At 40.9% G+C, this 27001-nt stretch overlaps 1 protein-coding gene across 1 annotated transcript in view; it reads right to left on the reverse strand.

Moving 5' to 3' along the window:
* Window positions 1-25498, reverse strand: part of NEK9 (NIMA related kinase 9) — a 36857-nt gene extending 11359 nt beyond the window's left edge. Inside the window, exons 1-17 of the mRNA XM_045807790.2 lie at window positions 25125-25498; window positions 22667-22844; window positions 20845-20900; window positions 20238-20308; window positions 18568-18673; window positions 16696-16827; window positions 15037-15147; window positions 14173-14237; window positions 11817-11867; window positions 11166-11358; window positions 8949-9093; window positions 7995-8195; window positions 7760-7806; window positions 6403-6558; window positions 4610-4718; window positions 3629-3790; window positions 73-243 (exon numbers count right to left, since the gene is read on the reverse strand). Of these exons, the coding sequence (XP_045663746.1) occupies window positions 73-243; window positions 3629-3790; window positions 4610-4718; window positions 6403-6558; window positions 7760-7806; window positions 7995-8195; window positions 8949-9093; window positions 11166-11358; window positions 11817-11867; window positions 14173-14237; window positions 15037-15147; window positions 16696-16827; window positions 18568-18673; window positions 20238-20308; window positions 20845-20900; window positions 22667-22844; window positions 25125-25343 (2173 nt within the window). The 5' untranslated portion in view covers window positions 25344-25498. The remainder of the gene's footprint in view (window positions 1-72; window positions 244-3628; window positions 3791-4609; window positions 4719-6402; window positions 6559-7759; window positions 7807-7994; window positions 8196-8948; window positions 9094-11165; window positions 11359-11816; window positions 11868-14172; window positions 14238-15036; window positions 15148-16695; window positions 16828-18567; window positions 18674-20237; window positions 20309-20844; window positions 20901-22666; window positions 22845-25124) is intronic.
* Between the last annotated feature and the right edge of the window lie 1503 nt (window positions 25499-27001).

Raw genomic sequence — 27001 nt, forward strand, 5'->3', positions numbered from 1 at the left:
ACCGTCAGAATCTTAGGTGTGAGTCTACTCTCTGTCAAATCCACCCCAACCCCTTATGTATGAAATCCTTACCGACAATGAGAATGGTGTGCCAGCCACGGCAAGACAGGTCCGGGACGTGATGCAGAGATCCAAAAATAGGCCGAGGCCATGAGGTGCAGATATCAGAGCCATGTGGTCTCTCTGTGGGGGTCATTGCCAGGCGACCATTACCACCATTGCCCCAGGCAAAAATGTGATTATCTGGCAAAAAAATCAAACAGCAGATAGTTTAATAGAAAACTAATTTCCCTACTCTTTGGATTCCCCATCTTTATGTCCTAGGGTTAGAAAGATTTTCCAGGTAGCACAGCGGTTAAGCGTCTGCCTTCGGCTCAGGGCGTGATCCCGGCGTTGTGGGATCGAGCCCCACATCAGGCTCCTCTGCTATGGGCCTGCTTCTTCCTCTCCCACTCCCCCTGCTTGTGTTCCCTCTCTCGCTGGCTGCCTCTATCTCTGTCAAATAAATAAATAAAATCTTTAAAAAAAAAAAAAAAAGATTTTCCATTATGTACAAAACAAGAGAAAGCTGTTTATCTCCTTAAATAAAACCTAAGCAATCCTGATGCCAACCTGGTAAAAATGACCACTACTCCTATGTACTGCCATCCATCCATCCATCCATCCATCCATCCATCCATCCATCCACTCATTCAACAACTCTTTTTGGTCATTCACTCAGATATTATTAAGTATCTGGGCATCTACTTCATGACAGGCACTGGTGGAAGTGTAGGAATAGAGCAGTGAACAAAACAGTCACTGCCCTTGTGGAACTGACATTCTAGCTGGAGGAGACCGATCAATCAATTATCTAATACTTCTTGTAGTCATAAATGTTACGAAGAAAAAATAAATGGTAAAGAAAAGTGGAAATAAAGAACAATAGTGGGGTATCACGATTTTAGATAGGGTAGTCAGAGAAGTACTTGTCGACACTTGAGCAGAGACCGACTGAAGTGAGAGAGAAAGAGAGATGTGGATATCTAGGGGAGGAGTTTTCCAGGCAGAACAGCGAGTGCAAAGGTCCTACGCTGGTAACATGAGTATCATGAACAAGGATATGAAGGCCCCTGCAGCTGGAGCACAATAAGGGAGGAGACAGTGGTCAGAGAAGAGGTCAGGAGGTTGATGGGGTCCTGGTCATGCAGGGCCATGCAGGCAGGCCACTGTAATGACTGGTTTTTACTAACTGAGAAAGGAGTCCATTAGAAGTTCTGAGGAGTAGGGGCGTCTGGGTGGCTCAGTTGGTTAAGTATCCAACTCTTGGTTTTGGCTCAGGTCATAAGATCAAGCCCCATGTCGGGCCGTGCACTCAGCATGGAATCTGCTTGAGATTCAGTACCTCTCCCTCTGCCCCACCCCCACTCACGAGCACACTCTCGAATGCACACGTGCATTCTCTCTCAAATAAATAAAATCTTAAAAAAAAAAAAAAATTCTGAGGAGTGGTAGTAGGTATTTAAAAGGATCCATCAGGCTACCATGAGGAGAATCCACTGCAGGGGACCAAGAGTGGTAGCAGGGAGACGAGTTGTAGTAGTGAAGATGGTGGAAAGCAGGTCAGATATATTATGCAGATAATCAACAGGATGCTGACGGATGGCATGTGAGGTATAGAATGCAGCTGCCATTTAGTGAGATAGGAAAGCTGTAGGAGGAACAGATTTGGGCAGAAAAACAAAAGTCTGATTTTGACTATAGTAAGTTTGTTTGAGGGACCTATAAATTCTTATCCGAATCAGAGCTTTTGTTAATGAAAAGGGTACTATTAATGATTAAGTCTGGACAACAGGCATCAATGAGGGCTGACGTGGGAAAACCAAGCTCTAAAGCCACCCTACCTTTAGACATCTAAGTCTAGGGGCTGATGAATAACTTGAACCTGGAGTTCAGGGGTGGTGATATAAAGCTGTTAGTGAATAGGGGGAACTTAAGGTAATACTCACTTATGGGAGACAGTGGAAAGACAGAAGGATTGAGTCCTGGGCATTCCAGGGTTTAGAGGGGTCACATACTGCTGTCAGTGGCACCTGATCTATCTGCCTACGCTAGTCTGTTTATATGAATGTCTCCCCTACCCTACTGTGATCTCCTTAAGGATGGGGGCTTTCTGAGACTCCCTTTTATAATCCCAGAGCCTAAAAGAGGACCTGGAGCACAGGAGACACTCAGTTTATGTTGGCTGTGTGAAGAAGATGATAGAGTACAGTTCAGAGAAGTAGAAAAGCATTTATTAGGATGTAATATGCCCAACCAACTACAGAATCCAATTCTACATTCCTCATTCTGAAGCTGACCTTGTGAAGGACACAGATGTACTGAAGAAACATCACTTCCTGTCAGCAACTGCTACTGTATTTCAGCACTTACTTAATCCTCAGTGACATCCTCACTCTGTCTTTCTAGGTAACATTTCCGCTTATCTCCATGAAATTTATTTCCATTTTAGTCTGATCTTAACAGTTTGCTCCCTAAAGTCCCTCATTTTGGGACAAGCGGGGAAGGTCAACATGCCACCCCAAAAGTTGATTCACTTAAATATGGTAACAGATCACTTATCTGACACTGTCCCTGGATCCCTCATGTGTATACAACAGGCACAGACCAAAAGGACACACAGGCACCTTAGATCATGAGCAATGAAAACGCTGAAAGGAGTCCAAAGACAAGAAGATGAAATGTGATTTTTTTGTTCACCAGCCACAAGAAAGAAGTGGCTACAACAATCAAGAAAGTTCAGGAGGGGGGTGCCCAGGTGGCTCAGTCGGTTAAGCATCTGCCTTTGGCTCAGGTCATGATGCCAGGGTCCTGGGATCGAACCCCACGTCAGGCTCCTTGCTCAGCATGCTTCTCCCTCTCCCTCTGCCACTCCCCCTGCTTGTGCTCTCTCACTCTCTGTCAAATAAATAAATAAAATCTTAAAAAAAAAAAAGTTCAGAAGGTGATACAGGAAAAAGAGAAAAGAAAAAAAGAAAGCAGAAGAGAGAGGCAAGGGAATCAAGACTAGCTCAAGTGGTAGTAAAGAAGAAGAGCGGTGAAAAGAGCAAGAAGATGCTGCGGAGAAGAAAGAGCAATGAGAGGAAAGAGAAGAGAATTCAGTTATGCCAATTCCAACTCTGGAAGCCAAGAGACACACAGTATTCCGCCCTTCAAGCCTTCGCAGTCCCTGAGGACATCACTGCAGTGTGGCTGACCCAGGCCAAGAAGTAAGGTTAGATTATGTCGTTTTCTCCAGTCACCCAGCCAACGTTTACCGAAACCAACAGGTGAGGGGTCAGGTATATATTGAAATATTTAATAATTCTCAAAACATTTAGCCAAAAAAGTTAAAAAAATAGTAGGGACTCAGAATATTAGGTTTGCCATTACCTAGAAAATTTTTTTTTTTTTGGTAAAAACAATCACTATGTTCAACACATGAAAAGTTAATGAAGTTCCATATGCATAACAAATGGACACCAACTTAACGTAAATAAAAAGTAAATGTATGACCAGGCTATATAAATAACCAGTCCACCTCTTTCCCAGTCAAACACTAAAATATAGCTACCATCCAGAAAGCTTGAAATGGTGTGTACAGACTCACCGTCAGTGGCAGCAATGGTAAACTCATCACCACAGGAGACCCTGATCACTTGCTTCCCACCTAGGGGTCCTCCCAACAGGTTGATTCCTAGACGCTTCTTATAATTTCCAACGCCCAGCTGTCCACACTTGTTGCAGCCAAAGGTCAGCAGCCGGCCTCGCTCTAAGAGAGAATAAAAACAAATAACCAGGCACAAATGGGGCACGGAAAGAGGGAAAATGCAGCCAATGTAGAGTTCCATGGACTAGCTTCTGGTTGTTTAAGAGTATACAAACAGAAAGCTAGCCACAAAATCTTGCACCTAGGGCAGCTAGGGTATCTAAATCTATGACCGATTTGACCCAGGAAATGATTCAATATCGTATTTTCTAATGTTGTATTTTATTTTATTTTTATTTTATTTATTTATTTATTTTAAAGATTTTATTTATTTGTCACAGAGAACAAACAGGGGGAGCAGCAGGCAGAGGGAGAAGGGGCTTCCCACCGAGCAAGGAGCCTGATGTGGGACTTGATCCCAGGACCCTGGGATCATGACCTGAGCCGAAGGCAGATGCTTAACCGACTGAGCCATCCAGGTGTCCCTCTAATACTGTATTTTAAATGTGGAAAATGGGTACTACCTAACTTAGTAAACTCATAAGTGGCACTCATTAAAGGCGTGGCATTCTCATTAAGGGATGGAGTGACTGTGCATTTTTATTTGAATGCCTAATTTGTTGATGAGATAATACTGGATGTCAGGGGGAAAACCGGAGAATGTATATATTGTTAAGAAGAGCTAATACTTGGGGCACCTGGCTAGTTCAGTCAGTGGAGCGTTCAACTCTTGATTTCAGGGTTGTGGGCTCGAGCCCCACATTGGGTGTGGAGATTACTTAAAAATAATACCTTAAAAAAAAAAAAAAGAAGAGCTGACACTTAAGAGAATAAAAAGTATGATATACTGAGGCCTGTGTATAAAGTCGTAAATCAACTCACCATCAATAGCAGCTGTATGGGTCTTGCCTGGGGCAATTGTACGGATCTTATAAAAGGACAGCTGTTTGGCCAAGGTAAAGGAGGTTGTGTAGGGAACTTCATGGTATGCCTGAAACAAGGTAAAACACAAAGCAAAGACTCATGAGGTAAAAATGAAGGGGTAGTGGGCTGAGAATGTTGTCATGGTGACCAAAAGGGCTTTTAAGCAAATTTGTTATGAAGAAGAAGGTGCCAGGTAGCTTTACATCCAGTAGAATACCAGAGGAAATAAGCTCAGTATGTAATCAGAGAATTTAATTAGTGTATGAGGCAGGACTTTCTGACAACAGAAGTTGGAGCTCCTAATCTAAGAGTATACAAAACATGAACTCTATATCGCAGAAATATCTACATGAGGCCGAGCCATTGACATTTGTCTTGGTTATAGATACCGCATACCTAACAAAGGCAGGGCAAAGAATTAAAATCTTGAGGACTTTCTCCAGCCCATAACGCAACCAGTTTACTGTGATCTAATTTCATTGACAAGGCAATGTTCTCAACATGTTAAAGCCCACGTTCCCTCTAGATTAGCATTAAAAAATTCTGCTCATGTAGGTTGAAAATTTCACAACAAACCCAATGTTATAATAAAAACCCAAATCAAGTAATGGTAATTCTAAATATGCCTTTTCAAACTATGAAGACACCCTACCCAGACTTGCCCCAAATTTGTACTCTCCCAGTTGAGAATCATAACTTCAGAGATTGCTTAAAAATTCTTTTTTTAAAACATTTTATTTATTTATGAGAGAGAGGGAGAGACAGACAGGAGACAGACAGACAGACAGAGTGGGAGGAGGAGCAGAGGAAGAGGGATAAGCAGACTCCATGAAGAGCATGGAGCCCGACTTGGCACTCAATCTCAGGACCCTGAGATCATGACCTAAGCCGAAACCAAAAGTCAGACGCTTAACAACTGAGCCACCCAGGCGCCCTGTTTGAAAATTCTTATTCACTGCATCAGGAAACTTCTGTCTCTCCCTCTTTTTTTATGTTAAGTAGGCAAAATGCCCAATATGGAGCCTGAACTCATGACCCTGAGATGAGGAGTCGCATGCTCTACTAACTGAGCCAGCCAGGCGCCCTTGGAAACTTTTGTCTCTTCATTTGATTCTTTAGGACATGACAAAAACTCATCATATTAACACAAAGAGGAAACGAAGACTTTACATTGGCAGTGAATTTCATGACATCCTTGAAGGAAGTGAATGGTAATTATATTCACTAAGCCTGTACAGGATCAGTGATTTGGGAGAAAAAATCTAAAAAAACTCTCCAGGGAGGTGATGCATGAAAATGTTTCTTTTCATGTTAATTTTCTTGTACCTATTTTAGTGATAGGGTAGAATCTGAATTCCATCACTTGATTCTTTGTAATCATTTATTGAGGCAGAATACACTATAAATACTGTACAGCTTTAAAAAATTTTCTGTATGCATATAAATGTAAACCCACCACCCAGATCAAAATAGAGACCATTTCCATGACCCTAAGATCCCTTCTGTTAATAACCATACCCCTTTTCCCAGAAGTAACCACTACTTTGACTTCTGCCATCATAAACTCCATATAACTGGAATCGCATAGTGTGTACTCTTGTGTGGCTGGCTTCTTTTGCTGAACATAATAATGTCTGTGAAATCTTTATTCTTAGGTGAAATTCCATGGTCACTAACCAATAGCATTTCCAAAGAAATTCCCACCTAAGAGAAGTTCTGACAGTGTGGTTAGGGCACCAAAGGGTACTCACTTCATGGTTGATGATTCCAGACATGCACTGATTCAGACCCAGCTTGTTGAACTCATTGAGTCCACAGGCCAGCACTTTGCCTGACTGGGTCAGCAGAAATGTCCCATCACAGCCACATTGAACTGCAACAATAATCAAGGCCTTGGGAACATCCACCTGCATGAAAAAAAAAAATCAGAAAAAAAACAAAAACCCAAAAGTAACTTGCATTAGGAAAAAACCCTTAAATTCTTTCAAAAGTGATGTCCTGCATTTAGCAGAACTGCCCACAGTAAAGACTGCTCTATCCTCTTCAGATTTTCCCAGCAGCTTGAAGACTACAGTTTTCAACAAGGAGCTCAGGTTTGATAATTAAATGAAAGAAGGCAATTGCAGCTCGGCTAAACAGACAGCCCTGTCAAAGGCTGTTTTGTTTTAGTAGTAGGTCCTAGACTTCTCAGAAAGCACTGGGAAAGAAGCTTCAACCCATTGCTGATTTTGTCCTCGGAGATGGTAGGCCCCACGACAGCTATAGAAGAAACTCAGTAGCCCTAAACGGTCTTAGTCTGGTCACATTATAAGTGAGGTGACAGAATACCGAGACAGCAGCCAGGACTTCCAACTGCTCACATTCCTCTAAGCTAACTCAACAGGGCTGGGGAATGGTAAAGGGACAGGATGGATGTCTGTGAAACCTGAGAACTCAAACCTCAGTGTTTCCACTATAGCCTTTTCAGAAGAGAAACAGCCATGGTCCCACAAATAATGTGAGTTAATTGTTTAAATGTAAATACACACAGTTAACAGTGAATGGTATAGTCAATTTCAGTCAACCTTCCAGTGGGCAAGCGAGCCAGAGGACCACACTCCTCCTGCAGCTGCTTTTAGCTGCTGTGCCAGCTCCTGCACAGCTCACTCCTGCAGGGCTGAGACTAAGTAGATACTATGTTTCATAAAACATGACCCTAAATACAAACACATATGGTGTTCAACTGTGGAAATCGGAGGGGAAAACGGCTGCATTGGGTAAGAGTTAATATACTGCTTTCCAATATCTTCCCAAGGAATTTTCTGGGGTGTATTTAGCTCAATGTGACTTTTTCATGATACATGCTGATTTCAGCTCTTATTCCTGAGTAAAATGTGACTCCAGAGTGTCCACAATGGCTGTGTCCTCTTTCTCAACTGTTTATAATTTAGTCAGATGACAAGGCCACATAGTGCTACATCAGGAATCCTGGATTGTCAGTCTCCCAGATAGAAAATATTTCAGAAATAAACACCTTGACATGAGGAGCCAGGGAAAGAGGAATCTGTGTTATTACTGAAGTCTGTGTGACCTAGATAAGCTTTAGGAAGAAGCTGCTTCTGAGTTTACCTTTTGTGGTGTGTAATAATCCTCTTCTGAATCCAAACCCAGTCGTCCTGAGACACACATAAGAGAGAAAACCATTAAAATGAGGTCCTTCTTCCCAATGAAAATGTTCTGTAACATTCTCTTTTACTGAATCAACACTTCTCAAGTACAGGCTACATGATGTGTTCCGATACATACAAGCTTGAAGTCAAGCTGGCTCCTGGGAATAAGTGGACAGAGACAAGGATACACCTACCATATTCACCACAGCCCCAAGAATAGACTTCTTTGTTTCGTGTCAAAACCACCACATGATTATCTCCACAGGAGACCTGCTCCACTGGATTGCTCAGGAAGAAGTTCAGCTGCATGGGTTCTAGTACTTCAGGCCCAGCAACCTTGTCTACCCCCATGCAGCCATAATAATCAGATCCAAAGGCATAGAGCTGACCCTCATCTGCAAAAGGAAGGAAGGCATAACCCATCAAAAGAATGACTTTGTCCAATCAGAAAGGTGGGCAGGGCTAGAATGAGACTATTCCAGCCAGGGATCTCATACAAAATGATTACGTCAGAGAAATCCGAAGGACAGACTGTGTAAATTCAGAGCTGTTTTTATTTAGGGGGTCAAGGGTACTATTATAGTAATTTTTAAAAAGTGGTAGAACCATGCTGAAATTTTATTGCTGCCATCTCTATTTTCTAGAGAAAAGGAAAAGTCAGTAATGGCAAGATGAAAACTAAACTTTAGCACGGGGTATTGTATGGAAGTGATGACTCATTGAATTCTACTCCTGAAACCAACACTGCACTGTATAGTAACTAACTAGAATTCAAATAAAAATTTGAGGAAAAAAAATGTAAATGGCTTTAAAAAAAAAAAACAACTAAACTAAACTTTAGCTCTTGATTCCTGATTTGGTGTTATCCCTACCTGACTAGGTGGTAACATTAGTTTCCCCCTCAACTGGAACATACAACATATTTCTCCTGATAACACCTCTTCTCTGTTACCCATGTGCCTTTCCTTGCTTCTCAACCACCCTGATACTACAGCAAATTGGGGATGTTGTTATTAATGTGTATTCTGCTCACTGTCTTTGGCTCTTTGAATACTGTTTTTTGCTATAAAATCCCAACTAAAACTGTACAGCATTAAATACAATACCCCACGTTAATGCACTGGGATGCTTTTCTGTTGATGGCTTACCTGTCACACAGACAGTGAAATCATCACCACATGACACCTGACGGATAGCTTTGCCTTGCAACTTTTCCACATGTTTTGGCTGTCGGTAGGAGGCTTTGTCTCCGTGGCCCAGCTGACCATGGAGTTTAGTACCCCCTTGCATGTTCTGTGAAATAAAGAGGTCTTGTGAAGTTTTAACTTTTCATGTCAAAAGCTAATCTTCAATATAACTTCCTATCAAAAAAACCATAGGAAAATATCAGCTGGAAATTTAGAAATGAAAAAAAAATCTGTAAGGCAATTCAACCATTTAATGATAGGTAGTACAAAACCCCTGGAAACAGGTAAAACTTAAAAAGTATCTAGACTGATATTCATCAAGATTAAAAGAACACATTCCCAATTCTGTCTTTCTCCTTCAAGTCCAAGGTGAGCTTTCATATTTAATTATGGGTGTTGGTGAAAAAAAATTCTTTATATAGTCTAATTTGATTGTTTTCTACAGGAGTATAGCCTCTTGGAAATCCTTATTAGAAGCTTTACAAATTTTGGTCACAGTTTCCCTGAAATATGGAACAATTATAAAGAATCTGGCTGCGTCAAAGAGGCTGCTAAATAGCACTGAGAATAGTTCTAAATGACGTTTCAACAGGTTTATAGAGAAAAGTAATTCTTTTCATTTAAGAACTCAACTGTAAGTCCTTGTATAAATATTTTTTTAAGGGACGATAATTTCGCTCCATTTGTGGCAGCCCCCCAGGGGCTAGTTCTTTAAGGGACAGGGTTTTAAGGATGTAACAGTTAACATTCTATAACAGAGGTCAAATCATTCCTTCATTCTTTCCATCTATCAATAATTGAGCATTTACTCTGTCACACACTGGGGACAAAGCCTGTCCTTGTGGAGAAGTTATCTGAGACTACTGGAAAAAATGAGTTCTCTCAGGAAGAAGAGGAAGAGTGAGAAGAACTGAGGGCCTAAGACAAGGTTGGGTAAAGGAAAAGCACCCTGAAACAAGTGAGAGGGCACAAAGAGACAGGAGAAAAGCCAAGAGAAGATGCTCTCATAGAAGCCCAGGGAAGACAAAGGTTCAAGGAGGGAGAGATCAACTAGTTCAAATGCTGCCAGGAGGTCAAGAAAGTAAGGACAACAAAGTATCTGTTTGTGGTTTTTTTTTTTTTTAAGATTTTATTTATTATTTATTCGACAGAGATAGAAACAGCCAGCGAGAGAGGGAACACAAGCAGGGGGAGTGGGAGAGGAAGAGGCAGGCTCATAGCGGAAGAGCCTGATGTGGGGCTCGATCCCATAACGCCGGGATCACGCCCTGAGCCGAAGGCAGACGCCTAACCGCTGTGCCACCCAGGCGCCCCTGTTTGTGGTTTTTTAAAAAGATTTTATTTATTTGAGAGAGAGAGAGAGAGAGAGCACAAGCCGGGGGAGGGGGGGCAGAGGGAGAAGGAGAAGCAGATTCTCCACAGGGAGCCCGAAATGGGGCTTGATCCCAGGATCCTGTGATCATGATCTGAGCTGAAGGCAGACACTTAGCTGACTGAGCCACCCAGGTGCCCCCAAAGTATCTGTTTTATGTTCACAATTTATAGGTCATTTTATTAAAAGTAGTTTCAATCAAGTGGCAGAGATGGAAGCTGCATTGTAGATGAATGAGGAGTAAGTGGGAGATAAGAGAACAGATAGCAAATACAGGCAATTTGTTCCAGAAGGTGAGAGATAGGGTGAAATCTAGAGGGGAACAAAGGAAAATTCTATTGAAGATATACCTAGCTATCTTCAATCACTGATACAGGTCTTAGAATTTTCCTGATGTGGTACACTGCTTCATTTATTTATAAAACTATTTCACAGATACTAGTTGCTCTGAAACTCATGGTAATAGAACAGAGTAATTAAGTGACTTTCTGAAATAACCCAGCTGAAAATGAGAGTCTAGTCTCCCGAGTCCAAGCCTAGGGCTCTTTTCATTCTTTCTTTCCTTCTTTCTCTCTTTCTTTCATTCATTCATTCATTCATTCAAAAAACATTTACAAGTGACAGGCACTGGGGAAAGATACCTCAGTGAACTAAACAGACAAAATCCCTGCTCTCGTAAGAGCTTACATTCCATCACCCCATGCTGCCATTCCCACAGCACACGTTCAACTAACAAAATACTTAGCCTCATCGCACTAAACAATTAGGCTTACATCACTGTTCTAAAGTACTTAGCTTTCACTTACCACCCAGGTGTATAGTTCCTTCTCCACTGTGACCACAGCAAAGTGGGTATTCCCTGCACACACCTGCCGGGCACTACAGCCACTCTTGATGACATCCAGTTTCTGGGGAGTGGATTTTCCACCACCCCAAACATAGACTTCACTGGTTCGTGATGTTACCACAGCAATGGGTGCTTCAGTCACAGTGCTTGACCTGTCAACAACCCCCAGAACAAAGGCACATTTAACATAAAAAAACTATATCAAAGAAAAATGCTTCCAGTCTGTTCCCAGAGAAGAACCGCCAATTATGGTATGAGAAAGTATGTTCTTTCTCGACAACTTATTTCAACCCTCTATCATAGCAGGCCTTGCAATTCCTGCCTCAGGGCTTCATCACAGCTCAGCCAGATCAGATTCCAGTCTGGTCCATAACACCTACACTTTTCAACTTTCAACATTCATCATGGTAATGATGTCCACTTCAGCAAGAGGATGAAATTATAGCCTTCTGTTTTCTCAGAAATGACTATCTGACATTTATGCGGATGTTGGCTTCTCAAGGATGCCAAAGGCTGCTTACTGGGATCAAACAATGCATGGACCAAAGAAAGAAAGACCCCCTGATGGTAATTTAAGAGGTATCACTTTTTACGAGTCTCCTGGCATTACCTTGGTCTTTTTGTAGGTGCGTTAAGCAGTGTGACTTTTTCCTCCATCTCTCTACCAAAAGAAAAGCAAAGATACATGAGTGCAAGAATAGGTTCCTACATTGTACCAGTGTCTCTTTAATACATTTTACAGATTTAATCCTCTATAAACCATGTGCCTCCACAACGTGACAATACTTTTGGAAAAGTACCTCGATATGATTCAAACAGTTATACGGGCCTGGCTTTGGACATATCATTAGATAAGACGGGGTGAGCCGTTTGGGGCCATTTGTTTCCTCTCTCCAAGAAACATTCCCACCTGGAACAGAGAATCTAGAGAACCTGTGTTGCACATTTTAGATACCTGCTGACCTCTCTATCCAGGCTGCCCACTGACTTCCCAAACTCACCATCTCTAAACCTCAGCTCATTCTCTTTCTCCCACACAGCTTTTCTTTCTGACTCTCCTATTTCTGTAACTGGCACATCCCATTCTCCCAGTGACTAAGCTTAAAACCTCGGTCACCTTTGACTCAGCTGTCTCCCTTTCTTTAATATTTGAGTCCTACAGATTCTACCTATCTAACGCCCTTTATATTCACCTCTCCTCTCCAGGCTTGCCACGTTAGCTCTGGGCAGCTTTGCTTCCCACTTAGACTGCTGCAGCACCTCCTAACAGGTTTGACTTACCACACTGCCAAACCACTTTATCAGTCCTATACAAATTTAACACTGAGATTAGTTTGCTAAATGAGTATTCCTTAGGCATGCCCCTTATCACACGAAACATCCACTACTGTACTATAACTTGAATTAAGCACAGATCTCTTTGTCTACTAGCATTCAACAGTCTTTACCTACCTTTCCAGCCTTCTTTCCTTCTACTTACACCCCGTATTCTAGCCCAGGGCTCTCGTTCTGTCTAAAACACCTATAGCTGAATTCCTGGGGTGGTACTTAGGCATCAGTAGTTTTTGAAAGTTCTTGAGCGCCCCAGGTCTAGAACCACTAATCTAGTCAAATAGGACTTAGTGTTTCCTCAATAGTTTCCACATTTTCCTATGTCTGTGCTTTATCTGGAAAGCTCTTTGTCTTATGTTTTTCCACCAAAGTACAAAGTTCTAATGAAGTACTGTGTATAAATCTATAATTATTGCAATAAAAACTGTAGTTAAAAATTATCAATGGAAATATTTGAAAAGAAATTAAAATAGTGATTATCTGGCTGGGAAATAAGCCAGATAAAAAATTTAAATATGCTTAACCAGCACCAAAGGGTGATACTGCTGGAATATGCGTCAAACATAAGTGGAAGGTCATAGTGCTGTTTCTGGAGTATTACTTGTAATTCGAGGCACTAAAACACTGGCTAGACCTTAACTGGACAAGAACCAGAAAAGGTTAATTAAATGACACAACAAAATAAAGGTACTGACCAAATGACAAAGATTATGGAATTAAGTATATACTTAATGTATCTAAGGGCAAGACTTAAAAAAAGAGCAGAGCAAAGGTTTGAATATTGGGGAAATATAGAAACAAAGAACTGGTAGGGGAGGAAGAAGGACAGTAAGAAAAATAGTACAACAGGATGAGAATAATAAAGAGGTGCCTGGCTGGCTCAGTCAGAGGAAAATGGGACTCTTGATCTCAGGGTCATGAGTTCGAGCCCGATAACAGGTGTAGAGATTACTTAAAAAAAAAAAAAAATAACAAAGAACACATCTTCCTTTAAGTTTGGGTTTGAAGCCTCCTATAGGACATGAGGGATAAAGGACCTCCAACACAGAAAAAATCTCAGGAAGTAACACGGCAACAATCATGCAAGCTTGATTTCTGAAGAAGACTCCTCCAACTGCAACATACCATCTAAACGATGCACTGAAAAACAAAGGCCCACTTTAAATTCATACTACTATCTGACGATCGCTGAGCATCTTGTGAAAAGCCCTGGGCTGAGCACTTTATATGCATTCCCTCCTTTAATCCTTACCCTACCTGACTTGATAGAAGAGAAAACTAAAGAACAGAGATGTTAAATGACTTGACAAAGAAAATAATAGAACTCAGATGCAAACCTAAGGATGTCTGAGTCCAGAGCCCTCCTCTCTTAATGCCCTAACCCTAGATTAAAACTCACAGATGAGGGGAGTGCAGGGCTCTAGGGTCTCATCAGTACAAATTTGGAATAAAATAGCACAGGCTAAGGAGGTGAAAGTCAGGAGCTCCTCTCAAGCAGCAAAAGCAGAGATGTTGGTAGCAAATGGCACCAGAGCGGCCAAGTCAGGAAACACTGCCCTCTCTTATGGTCCTCTGATCAGGCCTTTAACAATCATCCATAGAAAGACAACAGAGTGGACTTCTCTTTACTTTACCTCCTGCGTTTCCTGAGAAGGGGGCGATCCAGAAGTTCATCTGCTGTGGGTCTCTGCTCAGGATCCTAAAAAGTACAAACTGAGTTAGTTTTAATTTAAAGGAAAAGGGCAAAATGGGGTCTGAAGAGGCATTTTACTTCCTCTTAGAAGGCTGTATGCTAATTACTCAAAGATAACTGTGTATTATCCTTTTGTTCCAAAAAACAATTTCTTATGTCACATTCCATGTTTTATGCGTTATTATCTCATTATCATCAACATTTGTACACGAATGAGAGTGCACCTTCCTTACTTGGCCAGTTATGGCACCGCCTCTCAAACTGCCATACATATAGCACGTAAGAATCTCCCAGAGTGTTTGTTATAAAGATTTCTGGGCTTTACCTACAGAGATTCTGATCTAGTTGGTCTGGGGTGGGACTCAGGAATCTTCATTTTGTATTTGTAAAACTCCTCCATTCCCTAGCAATTCTAACACCTATGGTTCATGAACCATATTTTAAATAATACCAACCTAGAGCTACACTACTACATATACAGAACTATATATATTCTGCACACTAGGAACTCTAAATTACCTCTAACTATAATTTTGTAAAGTCAATCTATGAAAATTAATCTTGATCATGAAAAATGGAGCACAATTTAGATGGTAAAATCATTTCATAAATCAATAAAGTAAAAATAAAGCAGAATAAAGCAAAGGATTTGTTGCCTGAAAGAAAGAATTGCCATTGACTATTCTTCTGGGTATAGCCACAAATATATCCCACCTTGGGGAAGCGAATGTGGCTTTGTGCATGTTCATCTATGCATATCATACTCCAAACACTAAACTGAAATCAACATGTAAGTCACACTTACCTGGTCAAGGCATGCGTGGACCATTTGAATCAGTTCCAAAGAGTACTGACTAGAATCAACTTCCATGGCCCGGATTCCTTGTACAATCTTCACACACAAGTTGAGTGGATTCTATGACAAAATGATTATTCTCAGTTATATAAAGATTATAATCTACTAGTAGGGGCTCTGAAATGTCTGTGACTGTTTTTTGTTGTTGTTTTTTTAATGGCAATAATTCTGCATTAGGTCTGATTTCTTTTGTAACTATTAGTATGCATCAGCAAGAAATGGCTAGGGATACACTGTTGCTATCAGAAGGAATGAAGCCGAATGGCCAACATGGAGATATGACTATGTGGCCAACAGTATAATACTCAGAGCATGTTATAATCTGACCCTTCAACTGAATCCTAAGAAAAAGGAAAGCAAGATTAGCCATGCTTCCTGGCTTTAAGTACCTCCTTTGCCAAGTAATCTGCCTCCTAATTTATGTATCCTAATAATGGTTATGCAGGGCATACTCTGCTGCAACAGATAAGGCAGTAAATAATAAGATGACAATGATAATAATATTATTATAATAATACCATTAACACCTTTATTGAGAGACCACAGTGTACTAGGTAGGCACCCTTGCAAACCCCCTGTAAGGAGGTTATTATGATTACCATTTCAGAGATGTAAAGTAACTTGCCCGAGACTACACAGAGAGTAAATAATGGAATCATAACTCCAACCAAGTCTGTTTTGACTCTAAAACTCATTTTCCTTCTACTATATTATTTAGAAGAATTAGATGATATACCAGAATAAACTTTAGGATTTAGAAAAATAAATAGGTCTCGTGAAAGGTCAATGAATTTGCATTATCTTACATTTGGATTTTTCATATACATTATCACAGCATCTCTATGAGAAAGATATATTTTTTTCCCTTGTTATAGATAATGAAACAGAGGATCAAAGAAATTCTGAAACGATTGCTTAAGTTCTCACACAGGGTTTGCAGAGGACATTGGATGTGAATCCACTTTTGCTACTCAGATTGGTCCATAGACTAGCAGCATCAGCATCATGTGGGAGCTTGTTAGAAATGCAGAATGCTGGGACCCACTCCAGACCTACTAAAAGAAAGTCTGCATTTTAACAAGGTGCCCAGGTGACTTCCGATATGTGTGAAAGTTGAAGAAGCACTGCTTTACACTGGCCTTTACTTAGGAAGAAAAGCAAAAAGACTAAAAGGGATTTGTAGGTCTTAACAACCTCTAATATAAGAGTCAGTGTGCAAAAGATCAAAACACTTCAATGAGTATTACATAATTTGCCTTAACTTTAAAAAAAAAATGATGTAGCTGAAGCATATGAAATGAAATGGCTTATCCAAACTGCAGCACCACGTAGTGGATTCTAGAGCCAATTTCAAAATTATAGTCAACAAATTCAAGTACAATGCTCAAAGCACTTGAGTAAGATTATTTCAGCTGGGAACTGAAGTTAAAGATAAATCTGGTATATAGAGTTTTAATAATACACTACATCAAGCCACTGCCTGAATACATTGTTTGTTTGCCTACAGCTGATTTCTAAGGAAGAAATCAAACTCAGGGATAAAGGAATTTGATTTTCTCAACCAAGTTATACCATTTGCAAGGACAAGGTGGGGATAATACAACTTACTGTGGCATCGAATGTTCTCTTTAATGTGAGCAGTTCAAAAATGACACAGCCTACTGCCCAGATATCAGACTTGAAATTGTATTTTACTCCTTGGCAGAGCTCTGGAGACATGTAATATGGAGTTCCCACAAGCTGAACGACAAAGAAACAATCAAAGAATAACTTCATTTCTGAGGTTACTCTATTAAGATTTCAACAACTAAAGTAAATTTCCTACAAAATAGTGACAGCGACTATAAAGTAGTCATCAGCCTATCCCAAAAGTTTTTTATGAGATGATGCCACTATGGGGAGAAATCTTTTTTTCGTATCAAATTTCTTGGACCAATTATAAAGGGTAAAGGCACCGTGGTAATTTGGGAGGCACAACAGTGATTCCTAGATCACAGAGGCTTTAGGCCTACTGAAGACTTCACACAGATAAAGACATACTTAGTAAAAGTTCACCAATGGAAAAAAACAAAAAAACTGGCAGTGGGGAGATGATGATAAAGTGGTCAAAAGTTCTAACCGAAGTGCATGGTACTGAAACTTAGTAAATGGCTCAATTTGACCTCTGTAATAGTAACACAGCTAGGGAAATTAGTTTCAAATTTGAAAAAAAGATCTCCTGCCTTGAAGGATGGGTTTGGAAAAAAAAAAAATGTTCTGAATAGAGGTTGTGCCTCTCCCCAGATGAGACAATGAGGACCCCAGAAATTCTAATAAAACTGATAGCCATCTTTAACCAGAAAAGCAAAGCAATTTTTAGATGGCTTATATGGCATTTATAAATCTTCATATCATTCCTTCTTTACATTTAACTGGCTAAAAAAAAATCAAGTCTTGGTTTTACCAGATTATTCTTGATGAGAAAAATCCATATAAGGACATGATTGTTTCCTCAGAAGCTCAATATGGCAACATCGTACCAGCAGACTGAGTTCCTGAAGCAGACTCCCAACCCTGGCTATTAGCATCCTTGGATGTCTCTAAATTGCTTACAGGCATATCTTGACATTATCAAAAAACACAACAGGACAAAATTAATTTTATTAACTTACATTTTCAAGTTCTTTCAAGGACAGAGCACTGTGAAACTAGAAGAGTAATAACTGGGTTTCATAATTCCTAAAAGGATGAAATCACTGTCCTTAAAGATCAATTTATATCTACTCTTTACCAATGGTCTTTCTTAGGATCAGGTGAGAAGGGAGCCCTGCAGTTGAGATGGCGTATGATATTAACACCAGACTGTTCTCTGCACATCAGCCTTTATTTGTAATATAGGGCTTCTGAACCAGAAAAATTCAGAGGAAACACAAAAAGAGATGTCTAACATCCTAAGCTCAAATACTGTTTAAATAAGAGAGAAACTGAAATCTATAAAGAAAAGGTGGTAGAGCATTTTACGTTTTTATTTTTTTTATTTTTATGATTAATTTTTTAATTAAAGATTTTTATTTATTTATTTGAAACAAACAGTGAGAGAGAGAAAGAGCAGGAAGGAGGGGCAGAGAGAGAGGAAGAAGCAGACTCCCTACCGAGCAGGGAGCTCAACGTGGGACATGATCCTGGACCAGGACCCGATCCGAAGGCAGATACCCAACTGACTGAGCCTCCCAGGCACCCCATTTTCCTGTTTTTAGAAAGTGTTGGAAAGGGCTATGAGTTCAGAGCTGTGATGTGGACAACGACTCTTGAAAGAACACCTAAGCATGTAAATGACTGTTAGTAAGCACAGGAAAAAGACTCCCGAAGACTTGCTTTATAAATATGGAGAACTTGCAAGAATACTGAGGAAAGTGTGAGATTTGGAGTGGTGTAGTTATATCTCATAGTACTGGAAAGGAAAAGAAAAAAAAAATTAAGACAAGGGCAACACATACTTACCGTCTCAGCCATGGAATACTCAGAATTAAGTTTCTTGGCTAGGCCATAATCTCCAAGTTTTATTAGGTTTGCCTTGGTCAGAAAAATATTTAATGTCTTTATGTCTCTGGAAAAAAAGATACTGTATATTAAACTCCTACAGACAATTGTTTTGTTTTATCCCCGACTCCACCCAGAATTAGTACAGAATAAAATGAGTGGTTATCACCGCTCACACTGTTATGGGATCCCAAACAGTGGTCACCACTTCCCATGTACTTTAACATTGAAAAGGGGATTTGGGGGAGTGGAGGCAGAGAATTAACTTCCTTCTCCAGAGCTTCATAGTACAAGCATGTCTCCCATATCACTGAGGATGTTAGGAAAAATTGAGAGGGCCAGATGGAAAACACAGTGCCCCAGGTAATCCTATAATTCCTATAAGGTGCACTGCCTCTTCAATTTATGCCTTGAATTGGTTGGTGTTCAAGTTTCAAATCTGTTAAGGCAAGGGAAGAGGCTGCACATCCCAGCAGCAACAGGATTAGGCTGTGCAGCTCACCTAAATAAAACCACTGGATATTTTTCTAAAGATGAGTTGGTCATATGTAACACAAATAAACTGTGCCTGGTTCACACTCTGCTTCCTTAAGATGTGAAAAAAACAGAGTACTCTTTGTAACTTTTGAAAAGAAAATAATATGCAACTGTAGTAGCCATTCAATAGCTGTTGAGAAGCACATGTTAACTGAATGAACAAACCAACAAAAAAAGAAATACTGGTGAATCAACATTAATCTCTAGCAATGATCAGTGACTCACTTAAGAAGGGTATAATGTGAAAAAGTTCTAATAGTTCTTTCCTATAGCTAGAAATGAATAGAAAGCTGTTTTTCCCCAAAGATCTGGTAAAATTGTAAAATTACCTGTACAAAGTAGCTTTTTATCTAAATTAAGACTCAATTATAAAATTAAAAATAGATGCCAGTTATTATTGCTCATAGAAAACATTTACCGTGAATTCCAACTAATCTATTACCACTTCTCTTAGTGGTTTCTAGACTTTACTGATGAATTAATGAATTGAACTCTAAAATATGTCTTAAAAAAAATGACTGAGCAGTACTTAGCTACTGAGACTCTTCCTAGATCACAAACATAACTTAACTTCAGGAAGTGAAGGTAACACCCCTCATTACTCACTCTTTCCTTCCTAAATTATATTAACGGAAAAGCCTTCACTGCTTAACCAAAAAAATAATAGTGCTGATGGGAGGCACCCAAAGTGGGGGTTAGACTGGTGGGGAGGAATCCATCCTTTTTTTTGAGTAGGCCCCCCACACCCCCAAGGTGGAGATCAACACAGGGTTTGAACTCATGACCCTGAGATCAAGACCTGAGCTGAGGGGCGCCTGGGTGGCACAGCGGTTGAGCATCTGCCTTCGGCTCAGGGCGTGATCCCGGCGTTGTGGGATCGAGCCCCACATCAGGCTCCTCCGCTGTGAGCCTGCTTCTTCCTCTCCCACTCCCCCTGCTTGTGTTCCCTCTCTCACTGGCTGTCTCTATCTCTGTCAAATAAATAAATAAAATCTTAAAACAAAACAAAAGACCTGAGCTGAAATCAAGAGTTGGACACTTAACCAACTGAGTCACCCAGGTGCCCCTCCATACCATATGCTTTCATTCATTACCTATGAAGGATTCCAGCTTTATGGATACAGCTCACTGCTGAAACAATCTGAAATAGGTACCACACCACCATCTACAGAAAAAAAAAATTATATTTGGATTGGAAACAAAACATTCCACTTAAATAAAGACACACACTAAAACAAACAAAACAAAGGAAGCTGCAACCAGAGGTTATGATTCAACATGACCTGACACCTCTTGCTTGGAGGTTGAGTAGGCAAAGAAAAGTGGTAGGGGTAAAAATAAAAAGCAGGTCATCATAAAACAGTTCTAATGCCATTATAAAATATAGTATGGTGAAGCAGAGTTGTGGAAAGAAATCCAAGAAGAATGCAAAGGTATAGAAAACTGGGCATACCAGGCTGCAGTAATAGAACCGGGAAAGAAAGCCCATAGAGAATCATGATGTGGAGGTAAAGCGTTTAGGAAGCAGCTATAGACAGCTTCCTTGTTAGAGGTTTCCTTTCTCATGAATAGCAACCAGAGCCTGGAAGGAGTCTGAACAAAAGGAAAAAAACACTCTTCATTGTTGGAAGAGTAAATATAGGCCTAGAATGCAAGAATCACAATACAATTCTAGCTTCCTTCCACAGAAGCATGAATTACCTCTTCCTCAAACAACTTGTCCTTCTGACGAAGGATTTTGTCATACAGGTTCCCTCCTGCAATTAAATAAGAGACAGGTGTGAACTGCTTCATAAAGATCAAAGCTTGGCTCCTGTACTCCTGTAGCTACTAGGGTTTTAACGGGTGACACAGGAAATGAAGGACTCTGCTTCCTCCCCAAAAGAAACCCCTTCTTCTCTCTTGGCTCTTTATAAAACTCTCCCCATCCGTCGCGGACTGTATCCAAAGTCTTCTTCAAAGATTCCCCTCCCTAACAAATGAGGCTCAATACAAAAATGGGAAGTATGACATTTTTAGAAAAAAGATGAATAAAGGCCATTCCTATATTATCCCAATTAGCAAAATACCTTGAATGTCTTCAAAATCAGAAGATGTTCTTTTCTAGAACTCCTTTTAAAGGAATCTGCAATATTGTTATAACAACTTTCTGGTGTGATTACTAAAACATTTGGGTTATACCTGTGATGTGGTTTTGTACATACAGGGGTATCTCATCGACAACTTCCTTTTTTTACTACTTCACACTGAAAAGGTTTCCCACAATTTAGGGGACACGCTAGACCGTTTCCACTCATTACTCCCTTTGCTAACTCCTTTCTGCAGAGTAAGTCTGAATTTGCTTCTCCCTTTCCCTTATCAAGTAACAGACTGCAAATGATCGCCATTCATGTTACTTCCTATCTAAAACTGTAACTTACACGCTAGTCCTGGCTCAGTTTCACAGTTTCTTTTCCCCTGCAATTTAGTAACTCCGTGTTTCAACAAATCTACCATTTGTTCTAGTCCCTCCTAACCACAAAGGAAGTTAACTGCTTGAGGCTTCTGCTACTTCAGAAATCTCTAATATAATCTTGTACACTTAGGTTTGATCAGAACCAGCAACAATCATGGTACACAAGAGACAAGGCAAAAAGTTTGAAGTCTAAGAGCTTTCCCTTAGAGATTTAAGTGAAGGATATGTTGGGACTTCTTTAGCAGGTAGCTTAAGAAAGGGCTTTGAGGGTTCTCCTATGTAATAAGGATAATAGCTAGTACAGTATGTATTAAAGATTTGCTACACACCAAGTACTATGCTAGGGGCTTTACATAGTCATTTAATACAACAACCCTAGGAGATAGGTACTGTTATTAATAAACTCATACTAAGATGAGGAAGCTGAGGCACAAAGAAGTTTCTTGTGCAAAGTTACGGAGTTAAGAAGTAGTAGAGCTTGGGATATGGGTTTAGAATCTATATGGTTAGCAACTGAGCTAATACTGCTATCCTACAAGCAAAATGGTCTAAAGAAATCAGAGACCAGATAAATTAAGGCCATGTTTTACTATGTGTCATTTTCGTTCAGCTATGAGCTTTGAACCACTTTTCAATTGGATAGCTTTGGCTGAATCAATATAAATATCACTTGTAAGATTTTGTTAAATATTACATCAAGCAGTGCCAAGCCACACTATGTTTCTAGTGCCTAATTAGATGCCTAACATTATTGCCTAACTAAAGTCAATTCATGTGAAAAAACCTTGAAAAGTGAATGTAAAATTCAACTGAATAAATAATTTGAAGATGGAAGCATAAGAGACAATTTGAGTATGCAAGGGGAAATCCCTCCCCTTATTTTGTAAATCACTCAAAAATTCTCCAAGAACTATTCTCTTAAACTATTTGAACTATTTCTCTTAAACTCTAGAAATCCATTTAAAGTTTTTAATCAATGTATATGCCTCTTATTTTCTTCTTCCCTTCAAGGTAAGTATAAGCACAACAATGTCTTGCCAGAGGAGGTCTCCCTGAATTCTACCTTACCATTACAATATTCCAGCTCAATCAGCAGAGTGGTATTGTCCATGAAGTGATTGTAGTAGGCAATAATATTGTCATGCTGCAGCAGTGCCAGGATAACAATCTCATTCAAGGCATCACGACGTTCCTTCTCCGACAGTCGGGTCAAATCAACTTCCTTCCACACAACCAATGAGTCATCCTACAACACAGTAATAGAGGTATCGTGCTTTCCTCTAGCCTGGCAGAGAATGAATCCACACCTTGATCTGTAAGCCTAGAAAGAAAACTTCCTAGACGGGCAGAGACTGACTCCTTTTATTTTTTCCTTTAAAGAAAAAGGGAACAGAATTTAAAGATTCTTCATACAATTGAGCATTATAATTTACTACAGGACTGAGGAAAGTAAAGCACTAAGATGCTGTTACATTGCCGCTATACTTAATTTGCATGATGTCAATTCCAGGTAAAAATATGAGACAGAGGTAGATCTCAAAGATTCTACTGACAGACATTATGACAAACTGCTAATCATGATAAACATTGTAGTAGGGCTAGAATATTGGAGAAATGAACTGGAGACAGTAGTTATCTAGAGCTGACCATAGTCTCTTGTAAAATGGAAATATTAAACTTACCTCTAATTTTATAAATTCAGATTTCTCTAGTGATTTGTTTGTGCTTTCTAGATAGGAATAAATCATGCCTAAGGGCTTAGAGTTCACTTCCCTAACCTGCCCTATTTTGCAACTCTGTATCTCCTATAACTTTAACGTGTCATGCGTTTTCCTCTATCCATGACAATTTTTCTGCAGCTCCCAATATTCACTCCCTTTTACAATACCCAAATTCTTTACTGATACTGCTCTCCAGCCCAGGAGCATCCCGATCTAGATCACTCTCCCTGTCCTTTAGAATGATTCTGCCAGGCCTTTTAAACTTTTGGGGGGATATCCTGATAAACCTTCTGTGCACTTATTCAGTGCAACCATTCATTCCTTCATTTTCGGAACTCAAACACTGATATGATATTTGTGCATCCTTTCTCATTTATATACACATACAACTTAAATGCTATTTGTTTTACTAACAGGGCTAACTTGTCTTCCCACTGAAATATAACCTTCTGGAGGCAAAGGGCTGCTTCTAATCAAACCTTTGTAAATTCACAAACCTAATCAACATCTGGTGATATGGATAATGCTATGCCAATTTTGGGAAGTGTAATCAAATTTAACATAAGCCAACCTCAATAATCAAGTTCAACATGATGGAAAAGCATGGGCGAGGAAATGTGAAACTCTGTTCTAGTCCAAGATTTACTTCTAATTTAAGTGTCAAGTGATTTAAATATACAGTCTTAGTTTCTTTAATTATAAAACAGAAATAGCAATGATCATCTCCTCTTTTTCATATTATGAGTACAAATAAAAAGATACTAACAGTAACCCTAAAATCATACATTAATCTTGCATTAAGATAAAAAAAAAAACACTCGAAGATTTTCTCTTGCAACCACCCCTCCTCCATCTTTCAGCCTTAAAAGTATGCTGGCTTGGAACACACCCCAGAACTGCAGATGGATCACTTATGGATGAATCATCATCATCCAAAGTCCTCAAGTTTAAGACTTCGGGGATCAAATCCAATTGGTGGTTAGTGTTTGGAAGTAGAGTCACCACTATGGGGTTTCAGATCAGTGTATTTCTGAACTTGGGGGTCAGTGATCCACGAATCTCTCCAAAGGATCTGTATATATGCAATAGGGGATAGGGGGAGGGAGGGATTTATGTTTACATCAGGTTTTCAAAGGAGTCCTTGCCTCCCCCCAACCCAAGTTAAGAAATAGTGGCTCAGAATATATCAAAAAGGTATTCCCCATGCATAAACACTGCCGGATGAAACACTGATGAAGAAAGCAACGACGAACCCAATGATCTTCTAGAAAAATCTCCAATTAAGTGTTCATACCTGAATTTAAAGATAACGGCAAAGACAGCGGAGTTGCCACTAACGTGGGAATTTTGAAGCTATGCCCCTCCTCTCCACCCCGACCTTCGAGAGCTATACACATGAGAGGAAGGAAGTTTCGACAACACTTCACATTCGTATGCCACTTTAATTTACAGTTTGCAAAGTACCTTCGTTCGATTCTCAAAATTAAACTTAAAAAATAAAGATTATTTTTAGGGTAGTTATCATTAACCCCAATTTACAGATGGGGAACTAAAGCTCAGAGAAGGTTCAATGCCTTGGTCAGCTCCCCGGGTTCGACAGAAACGACCAGTCAGTAAAACCAGTGATCTAACAATTCCCAGTGCAGGTGAGCTGGAAGAATGAAGACCCTGAGACATAGACCGGGCGGCCACGCAAACCTCGGTGAGGACTAGGCGCAAGCCGCAGGCAAAGCCGGGACCCGGTCGGGGCTGGGAAGCGGGGCGGCGAAGGAGGGGCTGGGGCGGCCGGAGCCAGGGGCCGCTACCTCGGTGCGGCGGTACAGCGTGGCCTCCCCGAAGGCGCCGCGGCCCAGGATGCGGATGGGGATGTAGTGCAGCTCCTCCTGCTCCGCCGCGCCGCCGCCGGTTCGCGGCCCCGGGCTGGCGCTGGGCCCCGGGCCCGAGTCCCCGCCACCCCCGGACTCGCTCCCAAAGTCCGAGTTGATGGAATCGCAGTGTCGCTCGTACTCGCCCAGCACCGACATGGTGGCGGCTGCAGGACCGGCCTGCGTGTCCCCAGCGGTGCTGAAGGCACTACACCTCTCTCACTTCAGACGCCTGGCCGCGACTCCGTCAGCCTCGCAACCCCGCGAGGCTCCATGGTGGCTCCTTCCCCCTGACCCGGAAACAGTCCCGGGTGCTTCCGGCCCGGCGGGCTTTCCTCCGCCCTCGCTGGCTCACTCGCTTAGTCTCGCGGCCCCGGCTTCCCTCCCTCCCGGCTGGCGGCCCTTGACGGCCGCTGGTGTGCGCCGCGTGGAACCGAAGGCCTCCGGCCGCGGCAGGGCAGTCGCCGACGGGTCTGTAGATCCCGCCCCTGATCCCTGGCCAGGTTCCCAACAGCTTCACGGTCCGGAGGTCGCCCAGTCCCATCTTGGCACCAGGCCTATCTCAAGGGCAGTGATTCCACGTTGGAAAGTGCTCTTTGTTTAGTGAGATAGTGAAGATACTGTAGTAAGCGGAAATATTTGCCTCCTGTCATCTCATTGGGCCCAGTTATTGCTCCCAGAATCACCCTAGGTCCTTCTTCTTTACAACTGCAAAAATATTCGAAGTCAACTCTCCTGACACTCTCCAGATTTAATGTTCTCCTTCCATGTGTCTTTCCAAATCGTTGACCATCTGATCTCATGCGACATTCTTTGAGCACTAGGCACCGGTGTATTTGAGGGTGGGAAAGCTACAATAAGATGCTCCTTACCTAACCCTAACCGCAAGTCACTAAGAATTGTAATACAGTGAAAAAACATGTTCCATCAGGTACTGACCTTGGGCAACTTTACATCTCCAAGCTTTTTTTAAAATTTTTAAGGGTGTGGGAATATGACCAACATCACAGAGATAACCGCTAACTTTTATTAAGTGTTATGTTCCTGACACTATGCTAAAAGTTTTCTTTCCTTGAGTCATCCCACTTAATCCTTGTATTATTCACATTCTGCAGAAGGAACTGAGATAACCCAGGTTAAGTAACCTGCTCAATGTTACACAGCTAGTAAGGGGAGCTGGGAGTCAAACTCAGTAATCCGTATCCACATCATTCAGAGACTGTGATGTTTTGGGACTAAGAGAAAGTCATGTGGCTGGAGGCCAGGGTGTATGTGGGGTAGAAGCAAGAGAAGACGGGGCCTCAGATGTTGAGTTTGCCTTTCCTGTGGGCAATAAAAAATTATTCAAGATTTTTAAGCAGGGGAGTATGTGACTAGTGAGTATATGCCCTAATTTGCTGAGGAAGTCCCAGTTCACGCCTTTCCCCCCAGGCATAACAGAGCTTTATTTTGCTCAAGTGCCCAGCTCAGACAATAAACAATACAGTCACTTTACATGAGACCAAAGTTATATTTTGCAAAGAACTCTGATAACAATGTGGAGGACAAAAACTAGAGGCAGGGAGACCAGTTAAGAGGCAATTTCAATTCTAAGAAAAGAAGAGGCACTAAAATATTTATCAGTCAGAGTAGAAAGGAAGTCCAGATTTGAGAAATCCACCTGAAGAACACTTTTCTATAAAACTTTTAAAAAAGATTTTATTTATTTACCTGAGAGAGATAGGGAGAGAAAGCATGAGTCGGGGAGAGGGGAGAGGGAGAAGCAGGCTCCCTGCCGAGCAAGGAGCCTGATGCAGGGCTTGATTCCAGGACCCCAG

This window comes from Ursus americanus, chromosome 26 (genome assembly GCF_024610735.1).
Source record: "Ursus americanus isolate L20-20 chromosome 26, mUrsAme1.1.p, whole genome shotgun sequence".
Taxonomy (NCBI): Eukaryota; Metazoa; Chordata; class Mammalia; order Carnivora; family Ursidae; genus Ursus; species Ursus americanus.